Genomic DNA, 14,671 nt, shown 5'->3' on the forward strand with positions numbered 1-14,671 from the left:
TTTATTGCTTGGGTCAAAGGTAAACTAATGTTTAAGAATGGGGCTATTATAAAAAAAACAATGAAGTGGTGGTGTAATTTGGATAGCAGGTTAGTCAAAAGTTTTGGACCCTACCTGCTGTCTTTGTGACTTTAAGCTTGGATTTTAACAATTTAAAAGGCAAGAGAAGGAGAAATACTAAGTAGGAGAGCAGATCTGGTACTGCTCTGCAAAACCAAAAGTAGAAATGATATCAGAAACCTTACAGATCCTGAAAAGTCAGTGGCAAGATAGCAGATCTAACAATGGAAATAAAGCCCACGAAGAGAAGGATGTTTAGGACTAACTTCTAGAGGACAGAACCATTGTGGAATAAAAAAACCCACCTTTTATTAGATTTTTACAAAATAACTTGTTCAAAAAGAAAAAAATCATTTCAGAGAGATAGGCAATAAATAAACTTCAATGTTCATATCCACTGCCTCACAGATTAATAGCACGTCCCTTACTTTCTCCAGTTGGTATCAACATCCATGTAAAAAACATGCTATACTTTTTTTTCCTCTGCTGACTTGAAAACTAAAGCACATGGTATGACATTAGATTCACAGACGTTAATGTTTCCTTCTGCACCTTCTCTAGCAGCAAAGTGTTTTTAAGAAACTTGTACCTAAAAGTATAAGTACAAAGTACCTCGCCTTTCAATCTTAAGAAGTATTTTAGTTTTTAATTTGTAACAACAGTGCTTTTGTTGCTTCTGTTCACTGAACATACCAGCACAACCAGGCAAATTATCTACAGCAGAGTAAAGGAACTTTATGCTATCTGGGAAGTTGTAACTGGGAACTGCATTTTCAGACGTAGTCATCTGCTAAAAATGTCAAGTTTTTATTTCATTAGTTGCATGTAGTCCACCTAAAGCCAGAATCACACTGAGATAGCTAAGAGACCATAGAAAAAAAAACCTTCATGGAAACAGAATGCTTTTATTGCAGTGTTTTGACAAGAAATTATTGTGTTATCATCCAGAATTGTCCTCACAACTGAGATTTAATTTAGTTTATCACCAATGTGCTCAACTGTATCTTAGTAAACTCAACTATGTACAGTTATCTCCCATTAAGAAATACTGTAAAATATATACAAATGTTTCAGGCAAATGTCCTTTCTGCAGACGCACAAGTAGCACTTCCGAACATGACTGAGTCTCATCAGAGCTCTTGCCATAATGTTTTGTGGAAACTATCCTACTTATAGTTTACTCTCCTTTCAAAGACTCACTCTGAAAAAAAAAATAAAAATCAAGAGTACTAGATTTATATACATAAAGGCACAGGAATACTATTAGGTTACAGTACAATAGAGTTCAATCAGTGCCTTTCATGCATTGAAGTTCACTAACATCTAAATCCCTTTCCAGTAGAATTAACTGCACGACTGTATTCTTCTCCTTTGATAAAAAGAATAATCAGATATTTAGTCAACTCAAAGTTACTGCAGAAACTTGAAAGAAATGCATAAACTGCTTCTTTCTGCCTAAACTGCTGGATTTTCAAGGCTATTTCTCATCAAAACAAAATAACTTCAGCTAAGAGTAAAGGTGAAGTTTTGTTTCTGCCAAGATGACAGACTAGTAATTCTTCTATAGCAACAGATTAATAAAAATGACATATATTATACAGGTGCTATCCTAGGAGATAACACCACCAGCTACAGAACTGCCAATTCTAAGGGCAGAAAAGAAACTGAGAAGAAAACTTCCAGTTCAACAGAGAATGAATTCAGACTGTGTATAAATGTATCATTAGAGCTATATCCCTCTTTAGTCAAGACAATGGAGTGCAATGCACACAGCAGGTGTAATTCTCCCTATCAGTTGATTCAAAGTAGTCTCTTCTCCCTCCAGAGTATCAGCTTGAAGACGTCACTTCTGCAGCTTCAGAATCTTCCTAGGCATCAGTTGCATTGAAAAAGTCTTTGCACTTTCTACATTTGTCTGCAGCTGAATAATTAGAAGGCAGACTATTGTCATCAAGCTAATCAACTCCCAAAGCTTTGAGCTGTCGTTCAATCTCTTCATCTGATATGGTAGCAGCTTTTGATGTTGATGCAGATGGTAAACCTCTGGCAGCAGATGGAGCTTTGGCCATCTAGGAAGAGACAGAAATTTTCTTGAATCAAATGAATCCAATTCATGAGAACCTGACTACTAGAACAGGACTTTAAAATAAAGGATGTTAGGAAGAAATACTAGGTGGTGGTGGTGGGGAAGGGAGGGGGGAAATGAATAATGGGAAGAAATATGCAAAATAACTCAAAATACCCATACCTTCCCAGAGATTTCAATTCCAATCTCATCGAGTACTTGGTTAACAATATCCTGGCTTTCCTCCTCTTCATCAGAAGCATCAAAAATATCATCTAAAGTATCATTAACTTTGAAGAAAAAAAACCACAAAAAACTCACATTACCTTATGCAAAGAGACTACAAAAATCTACTGCTGTTTTTCCACCCTCCCAAAATACCACTGATTAAGATACCAGGAAAAAGCAATGGTACATTAGAGATGGTTTTCTTACTTCTGCCTTGCACAGCCTGCAAATACAGGGAGGCATAACACGATGCATACAATAGGACTGCTTTTGTAAAAATGTTTGATTTCAGTGAAATAGCCCAGTTGCTCTAATACCACTCCACTATGTTTTAAGATTATTATTCTTTTTTCTTCAAAAACACCATCTACAGTTCCCTAAAAATCCCTTGCCTCTTCCAAATAAGTGGCTTAAAATCAATAAGGAGATAAATACATCTTATACCAGCATGTACATAAAGCTGAGTAATTTCTCAGTTAAACTTGAATTGCTAACAGTCCAAAACAAAAACCACTTACAGAATGATCAGCTGCAGGAAAAGCAGTTTTTCCATGACTTCCTATTAGTAATGCCAACAAAGCCTTGTAGCGGTCTCAAACCCTTTCCCCTTCCAGGATGTTCCTTCTAAAATTATGATGAGTGCCTGAAGAAGAATGGATTTATGTATCCAGTGCTACTAAAAAGCCTAAGGCAGCCTCCTTGCTCAGGCATTCATTGTTTTGTTTGCTCTTCACTTGCTATCAATCTCTTTGTTTGGAGAAATAAAACCTCAAACATCTGTATTTCCGTACTGGTTTTAACTCTTGAAGAGATCTATGGGATGCAGCTACCCATTTTCCCTAACTGCAGAACTTACTCATTTCTTCAGTCATTTCCATCTTCATATTTTCCTTCTGGAAATTCTGCATGGTTTGTAGTGTCTTTTGTGGATCCATTTTCTTATTAACTGCTTGCATTGTCTAATAATATGGGGAGAAAAAGTTACCATTATCATACAATTAGCCAATAAAAGCCAATATATGCATTAAGAAGGAATAAAACTTCTCTAATAAAATAAAACAAACCATTTAGTCAGTATTTCATGTTTTATGGTCTTTTTTACATGCCAGGAGAACTTCAGATAAGCAGATCAATAGTACAGTCTGTACCTAGAAAGAAATACTGCCGTCTACTAACCTAACAGACAAGTTTTTTTGTGTATGCCTTTCTGGCACTGTACCTCTTCTGCTGACTTTATACTTGGAAAAACATGACTGTTCTGAATGCAAAGAAGGGGAAAATATGTCCTTACTTGCAGGCTAAACATTTTAGATGTATATGGCTGTCGGTTTTTTATTTGGTTGCAAAGAGCACTTAATTTCAACCACCACTAGAGGACAGACACTAAACTGCAATCATTTCCTTATGATATAATTTCATGGAAAAATGATTTTTATCTGAAAAGCAAATACATAAGTGCTCAGGAAGTACACATTAGCTTAGAGTGAAGTCTTATTGTTTTACTAGTTCTACTTGTTTACTTGTTTTACTACTTTGTTTTGAAGTCAAGTTGTTTTACTAGAAATTTGCAGCTGTCTTTGCTTATAAGAAGCATGCTTCTACATCTCTCATGGGGTTTAAACCTAAATATAGATGTGAGCAATATAAATGAAAGAGTATATCCAAGAAGGTAAGAGTTGGCTTGATAGTATTTCTTTAATTAGCCAGTAAATCCACTACTAGCTTTATAGAAACACTTCTGCTTTCACTTCTGACTTTGCTTGAAGTGGTTATAGAATGTCTCAAGCTGGAAGGGATCCATAAGGATCATCACATCCAATCTCTGACTCCACATAGGATCACTCAAAAATCAGACCATCTGACTGAGAGTGTTGTCCAGATGCTTCTTGAACTCTGGCAAGCTCAGTGCCATGACCACTGCTCTGGGGAGCCTGATCCAGTGCCTGACCATCATTTCAATAATGATAAAATAGCATGTTTCACGCCTGAAGGCTGTGCTGCCATTCAGCAACACCTGGACAGGCTGGAGAGCTGGGCAGTAAGAAACCAAATAAGGTTTAACAAAAGCAAGTGTAGAGTCTTGCACCTGGGTAGAAATAATTGCATGCACCAGTACAGGCTGGGGGAAGACCTGCTGGAGAGGAGCTCTGCTGAGAGGGACCTGGGCATCCTGGTGGATGACAACATTGACCATGAGCCAGCAGTGTGCCCTTGTAGCCAAAAAAGCCAATGGCATACTGGGGTGTATTAAAAAGAGCATGTCCAGCAGGTCAAAGGTGGTGATCCTCCCCCTCTACTCTGCCCTGGTGAGGCCTCATCTGGAATATTGTGTCCAGTTCTGAGCTCCCCAGTACAAAAAAAAACAGGGATCTCTTGGAAGGAGTCCAGCGGAGGGCCACTAAGATGGTGAAGGGCCTGGAGCATCTCCCCTATGAGGAGAAACTTAGGGAACTGGGTCTGTTTAGCCTTGAGAAAAGAAGGCTGAGAGGGGACTTGATCCAGGTTTATAAATACCTGAGGTGTGGGAGCCATAGTGGTGAGTCTGGTCTCTTTTCAGTAGTGCGTGGGGATAGGACTAGGGGTAATGGGATGAAACTACAGCATAGGAAGTTCCACACGAATGTGCACAAGAACTTCTTTACAGTGAGGGTGACGGAGCACTGGAACAGGCTGCCCAAGGAGGTGGTGGAGTCTCCTGGAGACCTGCCTGGATGCCTTCCTGTGTGATGTGCTGTAGGAGCCTGCTTTGGCGGGGTTGACTCGATGATCTCTAGAGATCCCTTCCAACCCCTACAATTCTGTGATTCTCTGTGATTACCTCAATTTCAAAGGTTGTGTTCTCATTCTTATTATTTTAATTGAAGAATTTGTTCTGGATTGGTAGGGTGTTAGTTATTTAGAATTCTTTTACTCACAGATGAATATAAAAAAATATTTGTACTACACTGATTTATGTATCTTCAGCAAATAGAGGTCAGATCCATGATTAAAATAACAGGTGACTAGTCACTGGACTTTATCCAAAAATAGTGCCACACAAGGCTAGAGAAGCATTTTGATGGTATTTTGGAAGTTTCACTTTTATGCATTTGTTATGCTTCCTGAGGCAACTGACTGCATATACTTTTCCACTGATGTAATAATTAATTAAAAAGCAAGATCAATTTGTTCCCACGCAAGACTGCTACAGGAATATACTCAGTAAACTGTTTAATCTGATTGGTTGTGTATTCAGACCCACCACCTCTCTGTGGGTTAGTCCTGCAAAACGAAGTTTGCTGCAGACCTACAACTTCATCACAGGATGGGTTCGTATCTGCCAACATACTCCTCTAAATATTTTTTCACAGCAATAATTACTTCCTGCATTAAGCTGCAGCACAGGTTTAACTGGCGCATAACTGGGTTTATCTCTGATTGTGATAGAAGTACTATTTACCTGCAATTATGTGTGCAACTTCTGTTTCCTACATCTCAAGCTGAACAATTCTGCTTGCCAAAAGCAAGTTACTTATTTATCAGTTCAAGGAAATGGGATAAAGTTCATAATTAAGATAACTGAGACTTTTAGAGTCTTTTATGACCAAAGATTTGTGAGAAAACTTAATGCAATACTGGTTCCTTAGAGCATGGAGAGTGAGAATGACAGGGAATCCCAGATTAAATTTCCTTAGAAATGCATTATCTCATGTAATAACCTACCTCTCATAAGCTATAAAGCTGCTGTCACACACTGCCTTGATTTCCAGATGAAGCACTCCCACTTTTTCCCCAATAAAAACTGCTTGTGACATGACATACAAGCGAGAAATTGTAATTGCATGGTTGCCTCTCACTTTTTTTGGTGGTGGTGGTGGTTTTATTTTTGGCCATTGGACTTAAAAGTTAAATTTTATCACACAGACATTTGACAGATGTCTAGGCCAAGAAGATACTCCTAGTTAGGCTCTAACCAGCAGGACTAATTGAACCAAAAATTCATAATATAAATTAAATTACATTTCCTCACTATATTTTCAGCACTGTTCATGGTAGTAAGCAATACACTTGCTTCCTTTAATTACTGTATGCAAAATAACTCCATGTTTACATTAAAATGCACCATATGCTTGTAACACCTTACTTTTGCTGTAGTTGACATAGCTCCAGCCATCTTCATTTGAGAGTTCATGACCTTCGTTTGAGTTGACATAGAAGTGACTTTAGAGCTAACAGCGTATGTTCGATTTTTCTGTTTCCGCAGTTGTACGAGCTGTTTTGCTAGCACTTTGCAGGCTTCCTTATTACCAGTCTTAGCCATTTTCTTTATCTCCAATTCCTATTTAAAAAAAAAAAAAAAATAATAAAAATCATTCAAATAATAGAATAAAGTCACAAGTTCAGGAATTTTAGTGTTAACTATTCTTATTGGTTTTGTCTTTTTTTTTCAGGATTTTTAAGTTATATCAACACTTAACTGACTTTTTTTAATGAGGTTAATCAAGGTTATTTCACAGAATAAATACAAAACTGTCTTGTTTTGTATTTAAAACCCAAATTGAATCATGTAGTACAGTACCACACTTCCCCAAGAGGCTTCACTTCAACTTAATGTCTCATTAACATCAACATAATGTCTCATTAATTTCTATGTGAATATTCAATTCTATACCTGGGTATGGTACTAGCACTCCTGCTGCACTGCCCATGGAAGAAACAGTGAGGCCATAGGCTCGGCTAGTTCTTCAGCTCAGAGATAATCTCATAAATTTGGGGGGGGAATAGGGAAACAAAGATAGGAAACAAAGGCTGTATTTGCCCACATCACTTACCTGAACTTACCACATAGTAAAAGCACTGTAATTTGACTACAACAACATGCACTTAATGTGGACACTACTGGCTAACAAGAAACAAACTTGGGGAAACTGCAGGTCAAAAGGTACCAGAGAGAAGTTTGGCACAAATAATTCTGTTAGCAGGGAATTTTTCAAAATATGCCTTTTGATTTGTTTTTTTGTTAATATAGACTTTCCAAACAACTTTCCTTTTCAGCCTTAAGGAGAGCTTGCAGTAGTAACTCAGTTCTTCTTATGAGGTCAGTTGTGCATTTTGACTTTTGCCATTAAGCAAAAGCAACTTTAAAACCAGCACTGTAAGTCTTCATGAAGATAAACCTTCTACAGGAATATAAATACTTCACTTTATGTACAGCAGTAGTCCAGAAAGATGTACTAAGAAGAAATGTAGTTCTGAAAAAGTAAACACTAGTCACTACAATTAGAAAAACAGTCATGTTTAAAGGCAAATATAAACTGACTCATTGCATCAGCTTTACAACTAGGAAAGACCATGGTTTACCAGAGATGGCACTAGCACAAGGACCTCCCTGAAAGCCTGTAATTTCTGAAGGCCTGTGTTATAAATTCTATTTTCAATTCAAAATACAGGTCAGCAACTAAGGAACATAAGGTTATTCAAATATTAGAGGCCAGAAATAGATGTAAAGATATCTTCTTCCCAATTAGGAATAGAATTTAGTTATTAGAAAGAAGTGATTCACACAAAGGGTGGTGACACACAGGAACAAGTTGTCCAAGGAGGTTGTGGATGCCCCATCCCTGGAAGCATTCAAGGCCAGGCTGGATGTTGCTCTGGGCAGCCAGGGCTGGTGGTTGGCAACCCTGCACATAGCAGGGGGTTGAAACTGGATGATCATTGTGGTCCTTTTCAACCCAGGCCACTCTATGATTCTATGATAAGTAGCTCACAGAGACCACAAAAACAAAATTCCATAGTAGGCCCAAAATTTATTTATTTACTTATTTTCATACCTCAAATACTGCAAATGATTGAAGAGATTAGTTTAGACTGGATTCTTTAATAGTAAACATCTGCAAATAAAGAATCTCTCACTGAGAGTACTAAGTAGCATTTATAACTTGACTCTTTTGAAAGACAAACCAAAATCAATCACCAATCACCGCTACATCACTACAAATAACACAGAAAAAAAAAAGTATATATGTTATCATATATACATTATTTTATTCTTAACTAAGCAAAATTTTGATAGCAAGCTGCAATATTGTACTGGCTGTATTTTCTTCTAAAAAGAAAAGGTCCTTTCTCAACGTATCTGACTCTTAAAAAGCTGTATTTTATCTCCAGTAATTGTCTCAAATGAAGAGCACATATTAAGTTTTTTGAAGACGTAATTAATTTCTTTTTTATCCTCCCAAATATCCAAAAACTTCTCACAGATTTTAATGTCATGTCTCAAATAATCACGAAAATTAAGGTATTTCTAGGGTCAGGATATTTCCTACTGAAAAAAACCTTATCAGTGAGTCATCTATTACAACCTACCTGCTGAAAAGCAATCTGTGACTTCATTCTGGCTCTCAAGACCTGCTGTCATGAAACACCACCTCAGCAGCTACTGAAACACTGCTTGGATTTACATAGCCTTTCCCAGTCGGAGCATGTCTTCATGCATCAAACCACACCATCTGTCACATCCATTTATCCAATTATGCTGCCACACAGCTGCAGCATCCATTCACTGAATACTTGATAGCTCCCACACATGAAGTTTTAAAGAAATTTTAATTTAGGAATATTTTTGACATTATTAGCTAGTTTTATGACATTTCTAGCTGAATAAAAAGAATACATGCTATAGGAGTATTCATGATATCTACAGTCACAAAAGAAATGTCAGCACAAAACACCTTCCATTACTATACTGTTGATTTGAAAGCCCAGTAGGATAAAAAAAAAATCTTGTTGTGAAGGATAGAGAATGCCAAGAATGGAGAGACATAGAGATTTTGGAAAGGGTCCAGAGGAGGGCCAGGAAGATGATCAGGGGGCTGGAGACCTCCCCTATGAGGACAGGCTGAGGGAGTTGGGTTTGTTCAGCCTAGAGAAGAGAAGGTTGCGGGGTGACCTCATTGCAGCCTTTCAATACCTGAAGGGAACTTACACTCAGGAGGGGAGTAAACTCTTCGAAAGGGCTGATAATAGCAGGACTAGGGGAAATGGTTTTAAGTTAAAAGAGGGAAGATTTAGGTTGGAGATGCTGGGGGGAAGTTCTTCACTACGAGAGTGGTTAGGCCCTGGAACAGGCTGCCCAGGGAGGTTGTGGATGCCCTGTCCTTGGAGGTGTTCAAGACCAGGTTGGATGGGGCCCTGGGCAACCTGATCTAGTAAAGGTGTATGTTTGGTGGTCCTGCCAGGCAGGGGGGTTGGAACTACATGATCCTTGAGGTCCCTTCCAACCCGGGTCATTCTGTGATTCTGTGTGATTCTGAGAGAAAAAAATGTGAATGTAGTAATTAAATCCAAATACACTGTTTCTTTCCCTACCTATGTCAAAGATTGAGCATCAGAATCACTTTTAAATTGTTTTCCAACTAAATTTTAATAACTGAAAAGTCGAAAAGGAAAAGCCAGTTTTTTCAGTGTTCAACTGTTATCCACTGAGTACTATCTTTAGCACTTTCCAAGTTCATAGAATCAAGTTGTTATGTTAGGCAGCTGTTTGTTTTTAAAATGAAATTCTCTGCTCTACTTACCAGCTGTTTTTCCTGTTTTTCAAGTGCTGCTCTATCTCTGGTTATGGTCCTCTGTGTACCTCTTAACTCTCGGTTTTGCTCCTTTATTATATCTGGAAAGAAAATATTTACAGCTAGAAAAACTTTTCAGTAGCATATAAACATCTTGTCTGCCAAGCACTCTGCACACATGCTGTATGTTGGACAGCCTTTCATTCAAAACATAGTCAGCTACCAGAACTGTCAGCACCTCAGATACATGAAATACATGCAAAATACAATCTGATGTACACAGCATGATTATAGCATAGTTTCAATAGCATAGGCCATATAACTAAGAGTAATCTTTGCACCACAGCAAGATCCTTAACCACCCACTAAGGACTAGGTACAGGCACTTTTCTGCAAGTTTCAGCTGTAACCTCAGGATTAACACATTCACTGCGAGTTCAGATTTTGTCTACAAGTCAGACATAACTGCAACAGGGAGGTCAGCTGTAGAAACTTAATACAGATGATTAGCCAGAGAAGAAGACCAGCGTGGGTGAACAGGGAGCTATTCTTGAGGCTCTTGATGCCTTCTTTATGTCTGTTTTTAAAAGTCAGTCCTGACTCTCTGACCTCGTAGTCTTGGCTGGGGAGTAGACTAAACAGCCCACAATCTAGGAGGACACAGTCAAAGACCTACTATTCCAACTGGACTGCCACAAGTCCATGGGCTGAATAAGATTCACCCGAGAGTGCTGAAGGAATTGATGGAGATGATAGCCGAGCCACTTTCAATCATCTATCAGTGCTCTGGTGAGGTCCCAGAAGACTTGAGGCTTGCCAACATAACTCCCATCTATAAGAAGGCTTGTAAGGAGGACCCAGGGAACTAAAGTTGTGTTAGCCAGACCTTGGTGCCAGGGAAGGTTATGGAGCAGATTGTCTTGAGGGAGACCATGAGGAATATGCGGGACAACCAGGGTTTCAGGCCCAGCCAGCATGGGTTCACAAAGGGCAGCTTTGTCCATTCTGTTTACTTACTGGTAATATCCACTTACTAATAGCAAGAATTTCTTACAGTATAGGCATCAGTCATGCCAGCTGCAGTTAACTTGTGTTAGAATTTACAGCAGATGCATCGTTGTGATTCACCTGGGCGAAGGTAAGAAGCCTGCATCTGACTCAGCATCCTCTGACCTTTATAAAGGAAATAAACCGGTGCCCTTAGGAGATCCATCTACTCCTAATGCATATACCTACTACTAGATAAACTTTGCATAGAAATTTAAAAGGAGCACACTGTCACTTAAATTCTGTGTCTAATCCACAGAAGGGCTGCCACAATGGCATTCTGCTATTGTACTTAAAAATGTTTAGGCACGTGAAAAATCAGTGCAAATGGATAATTAAAAACAGAAATAAAGCCATAAGGGATATAAAGAATCAATTGCTGATACACAGTCACCCTTTATTTATTATTGTTATTATTTTTAAGGCTGGCATCACTTTTTTCTAGCTGCAAAGAAGCACTCAGATTCTGTTTTCTCACATTAAGAAATACTGTAAAACTTTCAGGGGTGAAATTACTTCAACCTTGAATAGGTTCTAATTAAAACAAAGGAAAAGAAATCTCCAGTAGCACGTACAAACACATTACCCACTCCCACCATGTTTTCCACCAAATCAACATACAATGCAAACAAACTCTGTGAAAAGAGTCTTTCTTTTACAGTGCTACCACTACTCTCAGACCTACATAAAGATCATCTTCAGGAAACTGAGTTTTCAATGGACGTTAATGAAGAGCTGAAAGATGATACAGAACAGAACACTGCATTCTACACAAGAGCAAAGCAGCAGTGAGAATTACTGTGAATACAACATTACAGGTAAGTAATTTTGAAGGCAGAGAAATGTATATTACTCGGACAGCTGCACTGAAAATGAAAGAAAAGGTTTACTAGCTACATACATGAGTACCTTCTCTAAAGCAGTAACTTAAATTCCCCTAGAATAGAAATGAGAACTTCAGGACAATAAGAAATAAAATTGTCATGAGACCATATGGGCTAGCACAATACTTGTTTTCTTCCTCTCACTAATCTCACAGCATGGCTTAAACTAAAGACAGCAACACACTAAAAACAATGATTGCCTGCAATTACAAGCCCTTCCATTTGTTTTTGCAAATGAGGGATGAGAAGAGAACTTGTATTAGCTACATAGCAAAGTGAGAAACAAGTTCTTAGCTTTGTTCCTTCTGCTGATGGCCATCCTAGGAGGCACCTGCCCTCACACATCTCTGTGGGCAAGGAGGGCACACCTCTATTCCTGTAAACCGGCTGGATCAGAGATGCCTGGCAGGGCCTGACCTGGTGCTGTCATGGGAATGTAACGTCATCTCCTCCTTCCTCCCTACTGACTGTGCACCAGAAATGGGAAGGAATAAGCAGCAGATACGTATTCTTCTTGGGTGAAGTACAATTGGCTGGCACGCAGCGTCACTTTTGGCACGCAGCTTTCAAATGAAGACCCACAAGATCCAGCAAGGAATATCACAGAATCACAGGGATTGAGTGGGACCTCTGGGGATCATCAAGTCCAGCTCCTTGCTAAAGCATCTGCCAAACCATGCAGCCAGCCTGTGGGCTTGTGCCCACACCCGACATGCCCCTACCCTGGGTGTTGTCTATATGAGGCAACACTTTTTTGCGAGGGCTGACAGCTGTGCACTGGACTTCCTTGTGAGGTAAGCAATCTTTTCTGGCTTTAATCTCGAGATGGTCACTGCTGTGTCTGTATTCTGCTCTGCCCACAGAATGGCTGTGGAAATGACGAGACCAACTTGTTGGAAGGCCCGTACAGCAGAGAGCTCAGTCATCGCAGCCTTCTGTTCGGGAGCACAGCAGTGCTCAGCCACCCTCCCCACCACCACGGAGAACCCTCGTTCCCCAGACCGGCACGACTCGTCTCTGTGTTTATTCCGGCCTCACCAACTCCCCACAGCTCGTTTTGTTCCCTCTATGACAACGAACGGCGTTTGTTCTCTTTCTCCCGACACCCACAGGAAGGGAATCGCCGGGACTCGGTTCCCACCGCCGCCCCCAACCCAGCCGCCCCGCGGGGCACGGAGCCTGTCGCCACCGCCCCTAGAAGCCGCCCGGTGAGTCCCCCTGAGTTTCCAGGACTCCGGGCCCAGGCCTATCCCGAGGGCACCGCCACCGCCCTTCCCCGGCCCCGTTAGCCGCGCTCACCGTCCACAGTCTTCTTCTTAAAAAGCGAAGCCATGCTGGCTGCCGGTCCCGAGCCCACCTGAACCCCCAGAGCCTCAACGGGCTCCTTCCTCCTCCTCAGGTGACCAGGAAGCGGCCGGGCCGCGCACAGCGCCCGGCTCCACCTCCCCAAAGCAAGGGGCGGGACGGGGCCGGGCTGCGGCGCTTCTCCGCCTCCCTCCCCCGCTGAGGCGGTGGCGGCAGCTCGGGGCTGTCGGTGCCCTACGCAGCCCGGGCTGTCGGTGCTCACGGTGTGCGGGAAGCGAGCATCTGCTGCTGCTTCGTAGCTACCGTGGGGGCACAAGAGAGTAGAGTGTAAAAAGTAATGATGTTTCTGGCTTTCAGCGTCTAATTACAAATCCTCAATTTTTTATGAGGTAGTCGTAGCGTAGCAGTTGTTAACCAATGTCTACACCAACTAATGAGAAAAAAAAATAAAATATATATATATAGCTGAAAAACGTATATGAATATTTAATAGTGTTGTGTTTTTTTTTTTTTAAATGTATTTTGTAAGGAAAAGCAAGAAATTGTAACGTAGAGATGTATTTTGACATCTAGACTTAATGCCTTCCCAAGCTGTCTTTGTGTTTCTGGTGGCTGTTCCCTGATCAGCCCTGCTTTGATAGACTCGTGTGGAAGAACAGTCTCTTGAATAGCGTAGAAACAATGTAAAGATTTACGTGGATTTTACAGCACCAGTACTTAACTTAAAATCTGTATTTCAGGAAAATTTATTCCAAGTAGCTAGTTTTCATTCCAGTTGTTGCTACACCGAAATCTAGGTCATGTGTGATGACACCAAGTGCTGTGAGCTTTAACAGTTTGCTGTAAGGTGTAATGATACGCACTCTGCAAGTTTATAGCAGTATGTCTGCTACTATTTGTTCCATCAGGTCGGTTAGTGATGAGTTAGCCAGCAAAACCAACATTTTGGCATTAAAAATGCACAGATGAAGGGGAGGAGAGAGCTTGTGATGGACATTCAGTTTCCCACATTTCTGAGAGAAAGACTGAGCAGTTTACGGTTTCCTTCAAATGAGCTAATTAGTTATGTGACCAGAAAAAAAAAAAAAATATATATATATATATATATATATTTTTTTTTTTTTCCACAGAATTTCTTCCTGAATGTTTTCTCGTGATGAGGGAAACAATGATCACAGAATGATCGAATATCCTAAGTGGGAAGAGACTCACAGGGATCACTGAGTCCAATTCTCAGCTCTACACTGGACCACCCAAAATCTAAACCCTATGTCTGAAAGCTGTGTCCAAACACTCCCTGAATTCCTGCACTTGGGGCTGTGCCCACTGCCCTGGGCAGCTGTTCCATGCCCACTGCCCTCTGGTGCAGAACCTGTCCCTAACTCCTAACTACCCCTCCCCTGACACAGCTCCAAGCCATTCCCTTGGGGCCTGTTGCTGCTTCTCATACACCTTACCCCGCAGACCCTGCTCTCTGTGCTGCTGTTGTTGAATTCCATGTAAGTGGCAATTGTCCAGCCATGATTTGTCAC

At 40.4% G+C, this 14,671-nt stretch overlaps 1 protein-coding gene across 1 annotated transcript; it reads right to left on the bottom strand.

Annotated features, from left to right (window-relative positions):
* Positions 1-344: 344 nt before the first annotated feature.
* CHMP2B (charged multivesicular body protein 2B) lies at positions 345-13,302 on the bottom strand. Its single transcript, XM_015879963.2, has 6 exons — positions 13,134-13,302; positions 9,913-10,004; positions 6,477-6,671; positions 3,210-3,312; positions 2,309-2,415; positions 345-2,129 (listed from the first exon to the last, which is right to left on the bottom strand). Exons 1-6 carry the CDS (start codon positions 13,165-13,167, stop codon positions 2,016-2,018), a joined length of 645 nt encoding a protein of 214 aa, XP_015735449.1. The 5' UTR covers positions 13,168-13,302; the 3' UTR covers positions 345-2,015.
* Between the last annotated feature and the right edge of the window lie 1,369 nt (positions 13,303-14,671).

This window comes from Coturnix japonica, chromosome 1 (assembly GCF_001577835.2).
Source record: "Coturnix japonica isolate 7356 chromosome 1, Coturnix japonica 2.1, whole genome shotgun sequence".
Classification (NCBI taxonomy): Eukaryota; Metazoa; Chordata; class Aves; order Galliformes; family Phasianidae; genus Coturnix; species Coturnix japonica.